Raw genomic sequence first — 17882 nt, 5'->3', positions numbered from 1 at the left:
ATTCGCTAGGCTCCAGAGGCCCCGGGGATGGAAGCAGGGAGGCAGGGAGCAGCAGAGCCCCTTTTCTTGCTGGCCTGATTCCCTCCCCCGGGGCCTCCCCAGCCTGGCAGGGCCAGGTGGGGATCTCACTGCTGCTGCATTCCCCGCCCCCCACTGCCTTAGCGGCACACCTCCTGCACCTGCACCTGCCTGCTTTGAGGGATGCAGCCGCCCTCACTGCAGCCCCATGTGCAGGAGGTGTGTCTCCAGGGCAACACAGGGTGAGGAGATCCCCACACACCTCCAGTGCCCCCTGCCACGCTGGGTCGTGGGGGACAGAAGCTTGCAGCTGTTCCCTGCAGTCCCCCAATCACCACTTACCACCCAGCTTCCCCCTCATCCCTGCCCCGCAACCCCCCAGCCCCCACTTACCACCACACAGGCTCCAGGAGCAAAGAGTGAGCCTGAGGCAAGCCCTGGGAGGGTGAGTGCCTCAGGTCCTGCCCTTCTCCTTCCCCCTCCAGGCTGGACTGTGGGTTTTCCGCCCCTTTTGCAAATGGTTCTTGCAGGCTAGAACTCTGCTCGCCTGCAGAGCTCTTTGCAAAAGCGGGAAATCCGCAAGTTTCTCTGCTAAAACGGAAAATCCACGTTTTCTCTGATAAAACTGGGAAATCAGTGGTTTTCTCCATTTTTCCCTGGAAACGGAAAATCTGGATCCATGATCATTAAGCAGTCCTCCAGCCAAAATAACTACCCACCCCTGATAGGGTTGCCATCCCTCCAGGATTGCCCTGGAGTCTCCAGGAATTCAATATAATCTCTGGGAAATTGCTCAGAGTCATCTGGGAGATAAATGATAGGGCCTTCATTAAAATAAATATTATATGTTGAATCCAATTTATACAGTAGTCCAGCAGGTTTTTAAAATGTAACAGTAATGTACAGTTGCCTTCCTGAGTACAGTACAGTAGATCCATCATTAATGTAATTACATCATATGATGAAACCTCCCAGAATAGATTCAAACAGGGTTAGCAACCCTAACCCCTGATGTAGATGCTTCCCTCAAGGGACTGCATTGCTCAGTGTAATCATGGTTCAAAGCATCAATTTGTATGTAAAGAGAAAGAGTCAGGCTGCTCACAGCAACAGCAGTATATGGCCTGCACTACGCCACAAGCAAGGGCGGAGTCACAGGGCAATGTACTTGCTCCACTCTCTGCACCTTCACCTAGATAGGTGGCTCTGAGCACCAGAAGAACTGTGACCCTGGCTCCACACCACATACCTCATTATAAAAGGGGCAGTTAGTTGACTTCTGTGTTGTTGTGTGCCTCTTCTCTTCTCCAACTCTTACTACCACAAAAGGATCAATGTTTACCCCTACAAGCTTCTGGGCTTCAATAATATTAATCGCAACCTGTAGGAACATGGGAAAGAAACGCTGTTACTAGAATGAACCATCTTTCCATTTTCTTCAGCATGTGTAAATGAGGAAATCTTTCTCTCTCTCTCATCCTTACAGACCACTTTTGTATAGGCAAAGCTTACAAGAGTAGTGTGTAAAACTGATATTGTGGTATGGCTGCTGAAATATAAAATAAAAGTATCAATTGGGATCGAACCAAATTTAATTTTTAGCTTCTCTTTTCAAAATGAAAAGCCAACACATTTTGTTTCATTCAGCACAAAATGTTTTCTTTGACCCAAAATACACTGAAAAAATTATTCATGGTATGTGTTAAAAAAGAGGGGAGCCATGTAGCTTAGTTGGTAGGGCAACTGGCTATGGAATGGAAGAACCTGAGCTTGATCCCAGGTGAGGGTGGTAGATTTCCACTCATTGTTGCCACTTCCAATGCAGCCCAGAGGCCATCCAGCCTCTTGTCCAATGGAAACCAGGAGCTACCTCAGGGTAAAGGTAGCTGGAGCATGGTGCTGACCACATAATCTCTTTCTTGTGCTGAGGTTAAAGAAACAATGGAACCCTGCCTCCACTGCCTCAATGGCCTGTAACAAGACACCTTTACCTTGACCTTGTAAGAAAACCATAGAAAAAGGAGTCAGATTCACAAAACTGCCAGACAAAGAAGACACTCCTTTTCCCAAAAAGCTCAGGAAGTGGAAAGACCCAAGTTTAATTTCTTCTTCTCAGGGCACTTGAACCCGCAAGCCCTGGATGCTGCCTGGGGAGCAGGGAAGGGAAGGGGTTCTGGAATGGGGCAGGAGGGGGCCTCACACACCCATCCCCTGCACCTCCTACACCTTCCCTGAAACAGGTTGGGAGGAGGAGGAGGGGACCAAAAAATATTGGTGGTTTTTTGGCTGCTTAACGTGTCAGTGGCAAAAAAGGAGGTGACATTCCTCCCTGAAGCCACAATACTACAGCCACTGTTGCTATCTCTGCACCATGCACCGCCACTGCCCAAAGTGCAGTACTGGCCAGTAAGGCCTCTGCTGATTCAGGGCAGAGATCTGAGCGAAGGTGAGATGCTGTAGGTTTGAATCCTTCCAAGCAGAAACCGGTATGTCACTCAGGTATCCCACCTCCTGGAGGAATACTCTAAACCAGTGTTTCTCAACCCATGGGTCATGACTGAAAAATGGGTCACAAGAATATATGAAAGGGTTGCAAAAATGGATCAACAAACTAAAATGAGAAAAATGTGGGAAACCATGGGTTTCCCCTTGCAGGCTGTCAGAGTTCCAGCCTGCAAGGGACTGCTTGGGCCCCCCCATGCTCTACACACTCACCCCCTGCCCCATGCACTAGGGGGTTAGGGCCTGGAGGTGGGGGGCAGCAGGTTGGGAGCGAGGGGTACTGGGTTGGGACTGGCCATCAATGTTTACAAATGGATCATGGTACAGAAAAGGTTGAGAATGACTGCTCTAAACTACTGAAGGAGGGGCAACAAAACCACCATTTGTTTTATGAATCTGGCCCTGAATTTTTTCCCCAAACCCAAACTATTCAATAATTGGGATAATTCATAAAGAGTTTCTGGTAATGTTAGAGTGATGTTGTAGCCATGATGGTCCAAGAATTATGCAAGAGGCAAGGATTTATTTGGGTGATCTCTCTTACTGGACCAACTGCATAGCTGGCTTTTCTCCTCGGTCTTGAAGAAGAATATCTTGCATTCAAAAGCTTGTCTAACTCTATCTCAACTACACAGATGGTCCGATAAAAAATATCACTCAAAGAAATCCTTGCCTCTCAAATAATTTCTGGAGGACCAATTTGTATTTTGCCCAGCTCTGCCTAGGACTTTGTGTTTCATCAGCCTCTGACCAAGCTCTGAGCTAACTTAGTGGATACCTTCACCGCTGGTTTTTAAAGGAAGTTCCAAGTACTTCTCACAATCAGATAAAAATCATGACAGGATCCTTCGAAGGAGCATGGGAAAAAATTTTGGTTTCAAGACCACATGGAAAACAAAGACTTTATCACATTCTAAGGCCCCTTTTCATTGACATGCAACAGATCTTTTACCCCCTAAATAATCTAGAAGTTCTCTAGGCTCTCAAAATTAGCCAGAAGGAAAAAGAGCAGCAACGTTTACAGCCAAAAATGAAATTCACCTTGCAAGCAACTGTACTAACTAGATACTGAGACAGGCAGTATGGTCAAGCTGCCCAAGTGCTAAAAAGTCTCAAATTTTAATCATAGCTCTGTTATTGACTCACTGTTGGAATTTGTACCAGCTGTGCAACCTCCCAGAGCCATACAAATTTCTGGGATATAACAAAATCTACTTGCTTGCTCCCCTATAAGATGCCTTAAGAACATTTCCAAGAGGTCAGATGGTCTATTAATGTCCATCTACACCTGGCAGACACAAAAAGCAAGGGAGGTTGTGACAGGGGACCATCCTGAGGTCAACCTCCGCATTGGCCTACCCATCTTGGGCAGTCCACTTACCTATCTCTCCTGCCACACCTTGTTACTAAATAATTAAGTTGTTTATTAGGCGGGAGGCTGCCCCTCATGTTCCCACTGGACAGTACATACATGCTCCAGCCCCCCCAACATGTGTCCCCTGCCTCGCAGGTGTTACTACCGTCATCAACTCTATACACCCCTGGCGTTGAGCCCTCTGGCTCCTGTCTCTCAGCAACCCGCAGGCACCGAGTTCTCTAGTAACTGGCTTTCTGCACCTTTCTGTCAAGTGCCTGGCTCTGTGCCTCTCTCTTGGGCGCCTGACTCTGCACCCCCTTAGCTGTGCCCCTCTGGTGCTATGGGCTCACCCAACCCTGTACTTGCACTCCTCTGGGGCTGTGGGCTTGCCGAGTCCTTCTGGCTGTGTCCTCCTGGCACTCTGGGCTCGCTGTGCCCCTGTAACTGCACCCTTCTGGCTGTGCCCCAATGGTGCTCTGGGCTCACTGCGCCCTTCTGGCTGTGCCCCTCTGGCAGTATGCTTGCTGTACCAGACACTGGACTCTACCAAATCAGATGCCCTCTTTCTCCAGGCACTAATGAGGGCTCCAAATGTCCCCTCCTAGCCTCATCCTGATCCTTCAGGGGTAAACATGAACACAAACATAAGCCCCTAAGCAATAACTTAAATACTAGCAACAACAACAGTGCTATGCCCCGTTAAGGGGACAAACTTCCACTCAGAATAACATGCCCCTATTCTAGGTACCTAGGAGATTCCCTGTAGTTATGCAGCACCTAGATAGTAGAGCAGGCAGTACTGAGAGCTAGGCAGGCAGCACCAGGTCTCAAGCAGCTTTAGCAAACAGGAGCTCCTTCCCTGTCAGTTGCCAGGGAGAGACAGTGCCTCTGCTAGCTATAGGCTGGGCTTATATATCCCAGAACCCTGCCTCCTGCTGGTCAGGTAGTGCTGGCAGGTGTGGCGAATTACTCCCTTAGGCTGTTACCCCAGCAACCTGCAGCTGGGGAGCTCTGTTTGCCTTGCAGAGCTCCCTAGGCAGGCTGCTTCAGCCTTAAGAAGCAGACACATCTTAGTGCCGTGCTACAGAGGTATTATTGGGATACTACAGAAAGCTGGTTAAAGCCAGAATGGCAGGAACCTGCTTTCTCTCCCCACAATAACTATTCTTCACTAATTCAGCATCATGGCATAGAAATTTCTAATCTCCATTAAACTCATATCTACCCTATATCCCAGAATCCAAGACAACTTCCCTATTAATTAGATTCTACATATGGATAATTTATTAATTATTGGAGGGTCATCTTAAATCGGTCCCCCCCACCCAAACTGTGATGGGGAAAGCAACAGCAGGCAGGCAGGCAGGTGGTAGAGGGGCAGGTGGTGGGAGAGTCAAGCAGCCTCACCCCCATCCCTTGCCCCCTGCTGCCCCTCCCCTCTACCACTTGGCCAACCTGCTGCCTGCCCCGCTATTACTGTGACCTCCAGTACCTGCTCCCCCACTTCCAATGCCTGGGCCTCTTAGCACCTGCCTCCTCTGCTGCCTGGCCCTCTACACCAGCAACCCCTGGTGCCTGTCCCCTCCTGCCACCGCCATTTACTCCGAGTCACGGCTCTAGCTCGAGCTCTGATCTGGCCCAGGGCACAAAGCACATGCTGGTTCTGGACCCTGTTTGGCCACGCAGCATTGGCTGCAGTGGTGGCATCTAGGCCTGTGAAAATAAGGAAGTATTAGATTCAGATTTGGTCAATTTGGAGGACTGTGAGCCGATTCAGAGATTCAGACCACTGTCCCAAATCTAGTCAGTCAAATAAGCTTTGGAAGATTCAGCACTGATTTGGAGATACTTGGTGATTCAGCCATAGACTATAATGTAGAATCACTGAAATACCTATGACGTTGTCATTTTTTGGCAGATTTGGATGAAAACAGCAGGGATGGAGCCCCGTCTGAGGGCATGAGGCCTGCCAAGTTTCAAGGAGACAGGTACAAGGGTTTCTGGGAAACTGCACCTCAAACTGTTCAAAGAAAAACTCATGACATGTGACTTTGTGTGTGTGTTAAGGCACAAGGGGATGAAAACAGCAGGCATGGTAGACTGTAACGGGGGCCTTCCCCAGTGCCAGTTAGTTCTCTGCCCACTCACCTATTTCGTGGCCAGCTGCCTGCCCTCTTTTGCTCAGGCAGAAACAACTCACGAAAGGGACAGAAACGCTGCAGACAGTTATCTGCTGTTTCTACGTCCCTCCCTGAGAGCACTACAATTGGAAGGGGACTCAGGGAAAGATCACAGTCACTGGCCAGCTACAGATGTCAGTCTTTCACCCCCTGCTCCCCCTCCCTCTTCTCAGTTTCTGTTTCCCTGCAAGACTGCCTTCCAAATCACCAAATCTCCGATTTTTTTTCTGAATCTATTTGGAGTGGGGGGTTTTGTCTCCCAGTTCAATTCAGATTTGGTGATTCAGCCTCAGAATCAGGCCGTATCTTCTCCGAATCAAATCGGTGACCGAAGCTTCGCATACCCCTAGTGGCAACTCCAGGCCCAGCCTCAGGTTGGAGATGAGGCCAGAGCTGGAGCTGCCACCACTGCAAATGTTGTTGCCTGGCTGGGTGGAGGCTGGAGCCACCATGTGCTCTGTGCCATGGACCAGAGCTAGAAATGGAGTCACGACTCTGGGTAAGCAGCGCTGAGGAGTGTAGCAGGCAAACTGAGTTATGCTAAGGCTTTTAGCCATAGTCCAGGCCTTCCCAGAACTAAGCAACAAAATTGAACAGAGCACCTTCTGTGGCACTGGGAGATGTGAGTGCTGTGATTGGGCACTAAGCGAACAAAGAACAGCAGTTTCCCTATAAGGAATGTGGCTGGCACAGTGCCAGGGGTGGTGCATGATATAAGAGATGCTTGGCACAGAGCCAAAGGATTGGACAATTTGGGATAAGAGAAGTTACAAAAGTGATGGACAAACAAAGGAAGGTGTGTGTTCTGTGTTGCCACCCTGGGGAGAAAGGAACAACCTTGGCTTTTGTTTGAACAACAAGGAATCCAGAAACTAACATTCTGCACACCCAGCAGAGGATCTGAGGCTGATACCACTGAAGGTTACTGCTGTAATGTCTGAAGGAACCACTTGCCAGGTTGTACTGCAAGGAAGAATACTTGTAATAAGCCTAAGGGTTACTATTAAAAGATCACATGATACCAAATCGGGCGAGGGGCCGTGTCAATCCTTGCAGGTCTCTGGTAAAAGGAATCCTAGGGGCAACAGGGAGGAGGGGAGAAGGGAGCAGAAGTGGTACAGAGCAGGGGCAGCAGGGCAGCAAGGTGGCATAAGGCAGGAAGCACAGTTGGGCAGGACAGCAGCTTCAGTTCTGACTCTAAGCCCAGGTCAGAGCTGGAGCCAGAGCCATAGCAGCTGCCTAACCCTCTGTTGTCTTGTACTCAAATCCAAGATAAGGACTTTTTTCCCTCATTTTGAATGGCAGGGGGGAGGAAACTCATCTTGGATTCAAGAAGATACAATAACTTTATTGCCTAATAAGAATCATGTCTCAAGCCATTCTCCTGTGTCCTGGAGGAGTGCTTTAAACTAGAGAAAGGAGATGCTAAATCTGGACCCAGAGCTCTTCAGTGCATAATGTCCAAAGATTCTCACACTCGTGCCATGGAGACCCGCACATAGCAAGGCGAAGAAATACTGGCATTGATTAGGGGCCTGAGTTGGACATGCTGGAACTTAGAACAAACAGACCAATGGAAAGAGGAGAGCTCTGCTTAGGCAAGTATGTGATTCCTGGGGAAATGGGACTACAGTACTGGTCCTTGGACATAGCAGAGAGTCTAGGGGTCATATGTGAAAGGGAAGAAACCAGTTGGGCAGTAACTTGCCGGGAGACAGGATATGCGCAATGGTACACTTGGTTCCAAGGACAGAGATTCTAGGCATGCGCTGACCTGTACGTTTACAGGTCAGTGGATGTACAGCAAGCTAGTGAGCTGGTTAAGGCCACAATTCTTGGCAGGAAGAACAGTTTAATATGGTACCTGGAAGTATTGTGGTGTAGGAGTGGCAAACAGGTCCCACCGGGAAAGGAGTCGGGAGCGGCTGCAAGAAAAACAAGTGAGCTGAGCAGGTGTATTAGCAAAGCCACTCCTTCACTTCACTCACATACAGCCTGTACCCGTGCAAAAGTTACATTTATTTCTAATGAACACAACCAACACAACTACACCGACAGTAAAACCCTAATAGCTGAAACTCAGGGCCAGTTAACCCCAAAAATAGCACAGGTGCATAAGGTCTACCTGGAAAGGTTCCTGCTCCAGGCCTCAGCTGCAAGTGATTATAAACTAGGCTGAGTCATCCCCAACAGATACAAGAAGGGGGCCCCACCTGCTTAGGATTTTATAAGCCCGGAGCAGACAGTAGAAAGCTGTCTGGGCAACAGACCACCTTGCTTTACCCTAGTGTCCCTCTCCCTCCCTAGCTCCGGTCTGTATCGCTGCCTAAGGCCCTAGCATGTAGACTACTGGTTTGTGACCTGGCAACGTAAGTGACCTACCCCAAGTTTGCCCAGACCCAATAACACCAGGTCATGATCTTCTGGCCACATATATCCCTCTCCCAGGTGCCCCTCTCCAAGAAGGGTTTGGTGGCCAGCCTGTGGGAAAAGCACACCCAGGTAGATGCCCTGCAGGTGCAGAAAAGGGCCCTGCAGACCCAGGTAACAGCCTTACAACAGGAGAATGCCACCTAGAGGCTGCAGCCAGACCAGCCAACAGCGGCAGCAACTTTGTCTGTACCCACCTCCTAGTCCTTCCCTGAGCCTAAAATTCCACTGCCTGAACACTTTACCAAAAATGTGGAAAGGCCCTGAGGATTTGTGAACCAATGCCAGCTGTTATTTACCTTGTGTCCCAAAACCTGCCCAACAGAGCATCATGTTGGGGATGGTCATCAGCCCACAAGCAGGGAATGTTCTGGCTTTGGACCCCTGCTGTTGGAAGGTTCCAGCCTCTCCCTGGGTGATTTGGAGAGGTTCCTGAACAACATGTCAGTGCTGTACATCAACCCTCTTCAGTCATGAACTACTGTTAATGGAATTGCAGATCCTGACACAGGGTCATCAAACCACAAGCCAGGATGCAGCCAAGATCCGACAGCTGGTCAGAGACACAGATGAATGAGTCTGCACAGCTCTTTCACTTCCTCCAAGGACCTACTGAAGTGGCAAAAGATGAATTTGCCCAGGTAGAGGCCCCCACCAGCCTACACTCACTCAGAGAATGATGCAGCTGGGATGACCACCATTTCTGCATGGAGACTGGAGTGAACAAGAACCCTAAGACGGGATCCCAGAGTTGGGAACCCTGCTCCCCCAGCTCTCCCTGGGGGAGCCCAAGGAACCAAGACAGGTCAGTGACTGGCAACCCCACCTGTCTGAGGTGGAAAAGAACAAGCAGCAGTCTGTGGGTCTCTGTCTATACTGTGGTAAGTCCAGTCACTTTGCAGCCGCTTATCTGGCCAGATCAAGGGGAATCCCACCACCAGGAAACCACAGATTAGAGGGGTCTGAACCAGGCAATGCACACACTCACTGATGTCACGGGCTTCCTGCTGCCTTCCCCTCAGGGGTGAGGACCACTGTGAGGATCTGTCCTTCCCTACTTTTGTTGATGCTGTACCTCTCCCATTCAGCCATGTCCAAAATCCAACAAGCTACTCTAAAGGACTCTAGCACCTCAAGCAGTTTTAAGGACCTGGGCAAATCATATCCTCATACAACATAGGCCCAACCCCACTGGTGATGATGTCAACTGATGAGTTGCCACTCATTTGAGGGCCAATTACCCTAGAAACTGTTCCTAACCAAGGCTTCTTCCAGGGCCACAGTAAAATGCTGTGGTTTGGCCTTATCAGTTCCACACATGCTCCCTATAGCGGGTATGAATCACCAGGTTCACCATTGTAACAGGGTCCTGCTCCAGAGGCCGTGGTGCCCCTGAAGCCCCCTCCGTCCTTACCAACTTCACTCTCTTTGGGCAATCTCCCCCTCCCCTTTCCTGCACCACCTTGTTATATTCATGTTTTAGAAAAAGGGAGGCTGCCTCAGGGCTCCTCAAGCCTGGTCTCACACTCATGAACACAGGTATCCGTGCTCATCACTTTAAGAGCTAATTACATGGTCTCCATCCTCCCCACTACCTATGCCCATGCTTTGCAGATGTCACACATACTAAACATATCATAACCACCCATATGGGCTATGGGCTCTGTTTGATCTTACACCAGCTGCTCTCTGGGCTATAAGCACTCTGGCTCCCTCCAACTCTGGCTGTAGTCTTCCTGGCCTTTGGTCCTGCTCCTTAGACCCTGGCTCTGCTCCTAGGCCAGTTGAGACCCATGGGCTCTCCAGCCCTCCCAGTCTTCAGCTGTGGCCCTTCTTGGCCTTCAGAGTTTCCTGAACCCTGGCCCTGCTCCTAGGCCAGTGAGACCTATGGGCACCCTGGCCCCACCTGCTTCCTGGGCCGTCCAGCCTTCTCTGCTCTCTTTCTGAGCCCTCTAGCCCCTTCTCTCTCTCTCTAGCCGTCTGTTGTCTCTGTCTGGGTCCTCTAGGACCTCTTTACCTCCCCTTCATCACTTCCACAAACCACCAAACACTCCCCAGCCCTAAGGCCGCATGCTGGCTGTTCTGCTCCCAGCCCAAAGGCTGCATATGTACAGACATACTCAGTGTGAGCCAGAGTCTCTCTCAGTGGCCTGCTCAAGGATGCTTTCCCTGCCATCTACCTGGATAAGACCACTCCCCTGCCTCAGGCCCTGGGCTTGTATATACCTCAATCCCAGCCACTTCTGATCAGGTGTCTTCTCTGACTGCTGCCAGAGCTGTTTCTAAAGCCTTCTCTCCTCTTAAAGTGACAAGTGTGCTAAGTGCTCTGTCACACCTATCTACAATCCACAGATCCATTGGCAATCCAAGACAGTTCAGTTCAGCGCAGACTGTTACCATGGAACTTGTCTTGCACTTGCAAGGGCCTTCATCTTGCCAGCACCAGTGTTCTCCTTGAGGAAAATCTCCACTCCAGGGAATTCCAGGGCAGCTACAACCCAAGCTGTTCACCTCCTCAGGATGCAGGGTCTAACTTAGTTAAGACATATGACTCTGAGCCCACTGTTGCCCTCCCAGACAAATAGCAGGATTTTGCTGACATATGACTGCACCATCAAACTACAGCCAAAGTCAATGGTTCCCTTTCTCTGCCCATACTCCCTATCTGAACCAGACCTCAGGGCCTTAAGGGATAACTGCCAAAAAACCTGGCTAAGGAGTTCATCTGACCCTCTACTTTTCTGAATGGAGCTCCTATCCTCTTTGTGGGGAAAAAAAAAGAAAGATGATTCTCTATGCCTGTGTATGGATTATTGAGCTTTGATTAATGTCACTATCCAGAACTGGAATCTACTCCCCCTCATTAATGAAGACTGGTACAAGTGCCTGTCTTCATAAAACTGGGTCAGAGTGGTGTGTATAACTTGATCTGTATCTGTGAGGGAGAGGAGTAGAAGACAGCCTTCCATACCTGATATGAATATCTTTGAATATGTGGTTATGCCCTGTGGCCTCTCCAATGCTCCCACCACTTTACAGCACTTTGTCAATATTTTAGAGACATCTTAGAAAGACTCATGATAATATTTTTGGACAACCAGCTATCTGTTTTGACTAGAATGGCTCCACCAGCACCACCTCTACATGAAATGAGAGAACCTATCATTCCTGAAGTATATCGTAAGTCGAGAGGGACCATGAATGGATCCCTCATAAGATAACCATAGTACTGGAAAAGTGCCCTCGTGGGGGTGTGTGGGAGGATACCTGACTTGTAACTTCCAACTCTTGGATTCCTGGCTTGCAATCTCACAGCATAGGTGACCTACACCAACTGCCCACACCCCCAACCATTACAAAGGGAAAGGGAAATATTGAAAACCTCATGCAGTCTTTTAGCTCCATTAATTCCATAGAAACTTCCTGTAAATAAGGTTCCATAAGGATGTAGGCTCCATATGAAGAAAAGACAGCTGTTCCCCAAGAATACCATTGTTTACTGCTATTAGAGATCAAAAGAACAGTACTGATTTGTCAAAGAAGCCAGAGGCTCAAATATAAAGGCTAAGAGGATAAAAAAGCTAGACAAAAGCTCAAAAGGTCCTAGTTGTGAGAATCCAAGAACAAAGGCTTCCCATGTTATACAGTACAGTAAGGGTTGTGTGCTTGCTCCTATACTGTGCTGCTGGGTAAGCAGTGCCTGTGTGCAGAGAACTGAACCTTCCCTAACCAAAATGCAAAATTAGATCCCCAGTGAGGGTGACAGAAGAATACTATAAGACAGGTACCTCTTCACGGGGCTGAAGACAATGCCTGAGAATTCCAAGTCAGACATATCATAGTAGTCCTCCTCTTCATCATCAGTTTCCAGGCCTTTCACCAACTTCCTGCCAAGAATTCTGGCCTTCTTATCCAGCTCAGTAGTTCGCTGCACATCCACTAACCTAAAAAACACAACAGTTGTCACCCATGTTCATTGTTGCCCTAGTGAAGAGCAGGGACTGGAGAGAGGAAGTTCTGTTCCTTAGTCATTAAACACCTGCACACGCCCCCAGTATGGAAAATACTAGGCTACTCACTCCAGATCCTCAAATCCAGCATTACGGATAATTAATTCTGAACTGTAAGGAAAAGAAAAACAACCATGTTACAAACGTGTGCTTCAAACTGATTCTGCTCTTGTTTAGTGTACCAAGAGATTACCAGTCATTCATGTGCCAATATCTGCTCAGCTCTATCTGTTACATTCACCACAGTAGCATCTGAACCCCATTCCCCAGCTAAGAATTTGAGAAAAGTCATAATCTTGGCAACATTCCCCCCCATGATCTCCTCTACTCCAAAGCCCATTGGAAAACTTGTGCTTTGTCTTGGAGTTTTCCTTTCTCTTATGCTACCCTGTCTCAGAGACATTTGTCAAAGTCACTGCACATTGTCAGAACCAATACTAAGCTTGATCCTGCCCCTCTCATGATCTATACCATTATCTCTACTCTCTTTTGGTAGGACAATTTCTATTTGTATCGCTTTGGCCAGGGCATCAAAGACAATTTCCAAGTCAAGGAGACAGAGAGAGACTCTTGTCAGGGTTTTCAGTCCAATATTATTACAGACAACCCACAGCTCTGCTGGATCTTTTCTTTACTGACACTCACATCCTGTCCACAAAATCATTTGGAATCCCACTTCCCAACCTAGCCTTTGAGACAACTGTTCCACAGTACTCCCTAAACCAGTTTTGTCTCATCCCTTGTCCCTACACTATTCTCCCTGTCAAAATCCAGTTGAGCCTTTTTGCCCACTGGGCTAACACAGTTAAGACACACCAATTTCTGTAGCCAACAGATGACAAGGGAGTGATGTGGTTAGCATTATGTCTGGTTGCTTTTTAACCCCACAGCCCAAAAGACTAAGCACCACTATAGGTAAGTCAATCAGTTGCAGCCTTCACAATCACTCCAAAGCAAGGCCTCTGGAGCCACAGTAAAAGGCCACCAACACTTTGCCTCTGCACCATTCCCCTGTGGACAGGGCACAAGAAAAGAGAAAGAGTAGTGGAGTAGTGGAGAAGCTGCCCAAAAGATTTTCCTCTTATATAATTTTCAGTACCTGTCTTTTATCTGAGAGACAAAATCCTCTTCAACCCAGGTACCTGCAGAGCCATCAGGAGGTTGGTATCGCAGATCTAACTCAATATAGATCTGAAAGGGAAAATCATAAGTGCATGAAGAACGTAGCAGTCATAAACTGCCTATGGAAGCACTTGAGAAGGAATATTAAAGAAAAAAAGGGAAACTGAAAGATTGTCAAGGGTTTTTCTTCATGATCACATAGGCTAATGGATGAAGAGAGTAGGCAGCATACTTCCACTGGGTACACATGTCAATGAAATCCTTCTTCAAAAGTTACAGTAGACAGCTGCATGTACCCAAATACCACTTTCATCTATGGCCCCCTGCAGCTTCTCAAATCAGGGATAATAAATAGAAACCTGAGCTTGTCTTTGTTTCCAAGTTTAAAATTTATAGATTCATAGATTGCAAGGCTGGAAGGGACCCTGGGGTCCAGTAATGCACCAGTAAGACTTTTCCCTGGAACTCAAGCTTCAAGAGGATCATCAAGACTGGGAGAAAAGGAAGAGCCTGGTAATGGGAATGGCCACCTAGCCTGTTTTCAAATAACTTTGTCTACCCTAGGAGTGAGGTGGATTTTTTGTTTAAATCAGCTATCCCTCAATATGAGGATGATGTCTGCCAGGTGGGGATTACTGGTGAGTTTTAAGGTGGCTGAGGAGTCCAATCCATGCTCTGCAAGTTTTTCCATAGATATGACAAGTGATACTCTGTGGGGGCACTACTGTTGGCCAGGATGTTATACGTTTTCCTTTCTCCTCTTTCTGAGCAAGACAGTTCCTGAGCAAGACAGTTCTCTTTGAAGTGGGCTGTAGCTTGATGTATGGTGCAATGCCATTGAGACCCGTTCCCAGCCAGAACTTTCCAATTTGTAGGGTTGATGCCACCCTTCTTAAGATCTGTTTTAGGGTTTCCTTGTAGCGCTTCCTCTGTTCTCCATGGGTCTTCTTACCATGACTAAGTTGAGAGAAGAGAATTTGCTTCAAGAAACAAGTGTCAGCCATTTGTACACAGTGGCCAGCCCAGCGGAGTTGATGTTCCATGATCTTTGCCTCAGTGCTGGTTATGTTAGCTGCAGAATGGATACTGGCATTGGAGCAGTGGTCTTCACATCTAATGCAAAGGACCTTCCTGAGGCAATGCTGATGGAACCATCCCAGGTGCTTTAGATGGCTTTGATATGCCTCACACCCGTAAAGGAGTGAGGGGATAACCACTGCATTGTAGACCAGGATCTTTGTTTCCATCGGTGATGCAGCTTTAGAAGGGATACACTGGCACAGTGAATCCTATATTCAATTTCTACATCAAGACTGACTGAGTGGGAGAGGTGGCTACCACGGTATGAGAAATGCTCATTTTCCAGGGGCTCTCCACCAATGGCAATTTGTCGGGGAGGGGGGAGCATGTGCTGGGACAAGCTGATGGAGCACCTTGGCCTTCCCAATGTTAAGGGAGAGTCCCAGGCTGCATGCTCAGTGGCGGACCCAGAAGTGGACCAGAACTGCTTCTGGTGCACTTCCAGGTCTACTGCCAAGCGCCCTGGGGAGGACCCTGCGCTTCTGTGGGACACTCCATGCACCCCACCATCGCAGCATTCATGAGCTGCTTGCTAGCTAGAGGTATGCAGAAAAAACATTTAAAGCTGTGTCTATGTCCAAATCACCAAATCTTTCTGAATCTCTCTGAATTGATTCAGACAGTTCTGATTCAATTCGGAGAGATTAAAGGGTCCCCTGATTCAATTGGGATTCGGAGATTTGGCCACCAAATCAGGCCGTATCTCTGCCAAATCGAATTAGGGACCGAAGCTAAGTCGAAGGTCAAGGGTAGACTGCAGATGAGCAAAGGTCAAGGGTGGACTGCAGATGAGTTTCAGTGTGCACAAGGATAACACAGTAGTCAGCATACTTACTGAAGGTCGGTGATTCCAGTCTTGGTAACTTTCATTTTGCTGTCAAGGAGTTGCAGGTTGAAAAGCTGACCATCTGTTTGATACTCAACCCCAATTCCAGGAAAAAGGTGGTCACAGATGAGAATCAAAATCACAGCAAGATAGATGGAAAAAAGGGTTGGAGCAATGACACAGCCCTGCTCGATACCAGTACAGATGGTAAATGGGTCCATCTCTGATCCCTTGCAAAGGACTGTGGTAGTCATCCTGTCATGGAGTAGCCTGAGGACACTGATGAACTTCAATGGACAACCAAACCTAGCCAGCACCTGCCATAAGATTTCACGATTGATGGAGTCAAAGGCCTTGGTCGGGTTAATGAATGCCATAAACAGGTCTTGGTGTTGCTCTCTACAATTCTCCTGGATCTGTTGCACAACAAAAATCATGTCAGTGGTACCCTGAGATAGTCTAAAGCCACACTGGGATTGTGGAAGGACGTCTTCAACAAGGGGGAGGAGGTGATACAGAAAAATGCGAGTAAGAATCTTCCTGGCAACAGAGACAAGGGCAATGGCCTCAGTAGTTCCCACACTCTCTGGTCCCCTTTTTTGAAGATGATCATAATGTTGGCAATTCTTTAAGCCAGGAGGAACTTCCTCCTTAACCCATATTTTGATGAGAAGTTAGTGAAAGAACTCTGCAGTGAAGACTTCTGCGGTGATGCCATCTGGCTTGGCACCTTATTGTTCTTGGTCTGAGTGATGGCACACCAGACTTCCTTGAAGGATGGGGGATCAGCAAGAGGTTCTATTACTGTGTGTTGAGGGATGGGCTCTATGGTGGCAGCTGAGACCTCAGATTCATGGTTGAGTAGAGTCTTGAAGTGTTCCTTCCAATGTTGCTTGATGGCTACATTATCCTTGAGAAGAGCAGGGCCATCCTGGGATTGCAAGGGGGTTGGGCCATGGGAACGTGGCCTATGGATGGCTTTTATTGCTTGAAAGAAGCTTCTCGTGTCATGTTGGTCAGCAAAACTCTGGATCTCTATGGCCTTCATTTGCCTCCACTGTTGTCCTATAGACTCCTCTGAACTACAACTTTGAACCGGTGGCAAGCCTCTCGTTGTTGCTGGTTGAAGAGTTCATTTTGCCAAATGCAGAATACAGCTCTCTTCTGATACTACACACTAGGATTTCCTCATTGTTCTCATCAAACCAAACCAATCTTGGTGACAATAAGTGGAGTATCCAATTGACTCATTGCATGACTTGTGAATAAGGTTCTTAAGCTCTTCCCAGTGTGTCTGGAAAGCCTTGCATGTAGTTTGGTCTTGGAGTGCCTTGATATTAAATCTCTTCTGCATTCCTTTCAGTTGTTTACGGTGTTGTGGTCGCAAGCTGCAGGTCTATGATTAATCTGACTAAATGGTGGTCTGTCCAGCAGTCATCTGCACCTCTCAGGACTCGGGTGATACAGACATCGGTACAATCATGGGCTTTGACAATAATATCATCAAGAAGGTGCCAGTAATTGGAGCATGGATATTTCCAAGTGGTTTTATATGAGGTGGAGTTTAAGATGTGTTACTGAACATAAATATTAACATACTTTAAAACACACCTCAGCTTCCTTGTGGTGTTGAATTTAAGCTGTAATGCTTTTAAGTAAGCCTCACACACAGCTAAACTATGTTAAAGAAGATGGGAAGCACTGCCACCTACAGTAGGAACAGGAGCAGGCTCTACATCTGATTTTCAAAAGCAACCACTTTGCTCAAGTATTGATGCTGCACACTTGCAGCTCCTGTGGATTTTAGTTAGATCTCTCTGCAGCTGATATCTAATGAAGAATTTGCACAGAGATGATAGGGAGGAAGTCAGTGTGATCAGGTGATAAAGGTCTGGAACTTCAAGACCAGGGTTTCAGGGCTAATTCAGTAGGCTGGTAGAACCATATGCCAGTTGTGCCCCCTCATCAACACAGACCACATGATCACTGAACTAAGCAAGAAACTTGTAACATTTGGGGTTTATGCACCTGCTCTTCCACCAATGTCATATATGCCATCACTTGTTTACAGTGCCCGTTCTGCTGTCCACATTGATCAGACAGGACAATCCCTATGTAAAAAATTGAATGGACACCAATTTGACATCAATTCCAATAACATACAAAATCCTGTGGCAGAACACTTTAACCACCCTGGACATTGACCTCAGAGGAGCTGTCCTTAAACAAGAACACTTTAAAAACCAACCTGAACATGAAATTACGGAAGAAGAAATCATCCATACACTGAATTGTGTTAACCACGGTCTCAACTGGGGCCATGGGGCATCTATACACGTACAGCGAGTCTGCTCTGA

The 17882-nt window shown here is 47.8% G+C and overlaps 1 protein-coding gene across 1 annotated transcript in view; it reads right to left on the bottom strand.

Annotated features, from left to right (window-relative positions):
- Positions 1-17882, bottom strand: part of LOC102568905 (fer-1-like protein 4) — a 137390-nt gene that overhangs the window by 97482 nt on the left and 22026 nt on the right. Inside the window, exons 5-9 of the mRNA XM_019485566.2 lie at positions 13597-13688; positions 12567-12608; positions 12276-12431; positions 7922-7982; positions 1268-1399 (exon numbers count right to left, since the gene is read on the bottom strand). Coding sequence (XP_019341111.2) covers positions 1268-1399; positions 7922-7982; positions 12276-12431; positions 12567-12608; positions 13597-13688 — 483 coding nt within the window. The remainder of the gene's footprint in view (positions 1-1267; positions 1400-7921; positions 7983-12275; positions 12432-12566; positions 12609-13596; positions 13689-17882) is intronic.

This window comes from Alligator mississippiensis, chromosome 9, assembly GCF_030867095.1.
Source record: "Alligator mississippiensis isolate rAllMis1 chromosome 9, rAllMis1, whole genome shotgun sequence".
Lineage (NCBI taxonomy): Eukaryota > Metazoa > Chordata > Crocodylia > Alligatoridae > Alligator > Alligator mississippiensis.
Note: the sequence above shows the minus strand (reverse complement) of the source record. Positions and strands in the feature narration are given on the sequence as shown.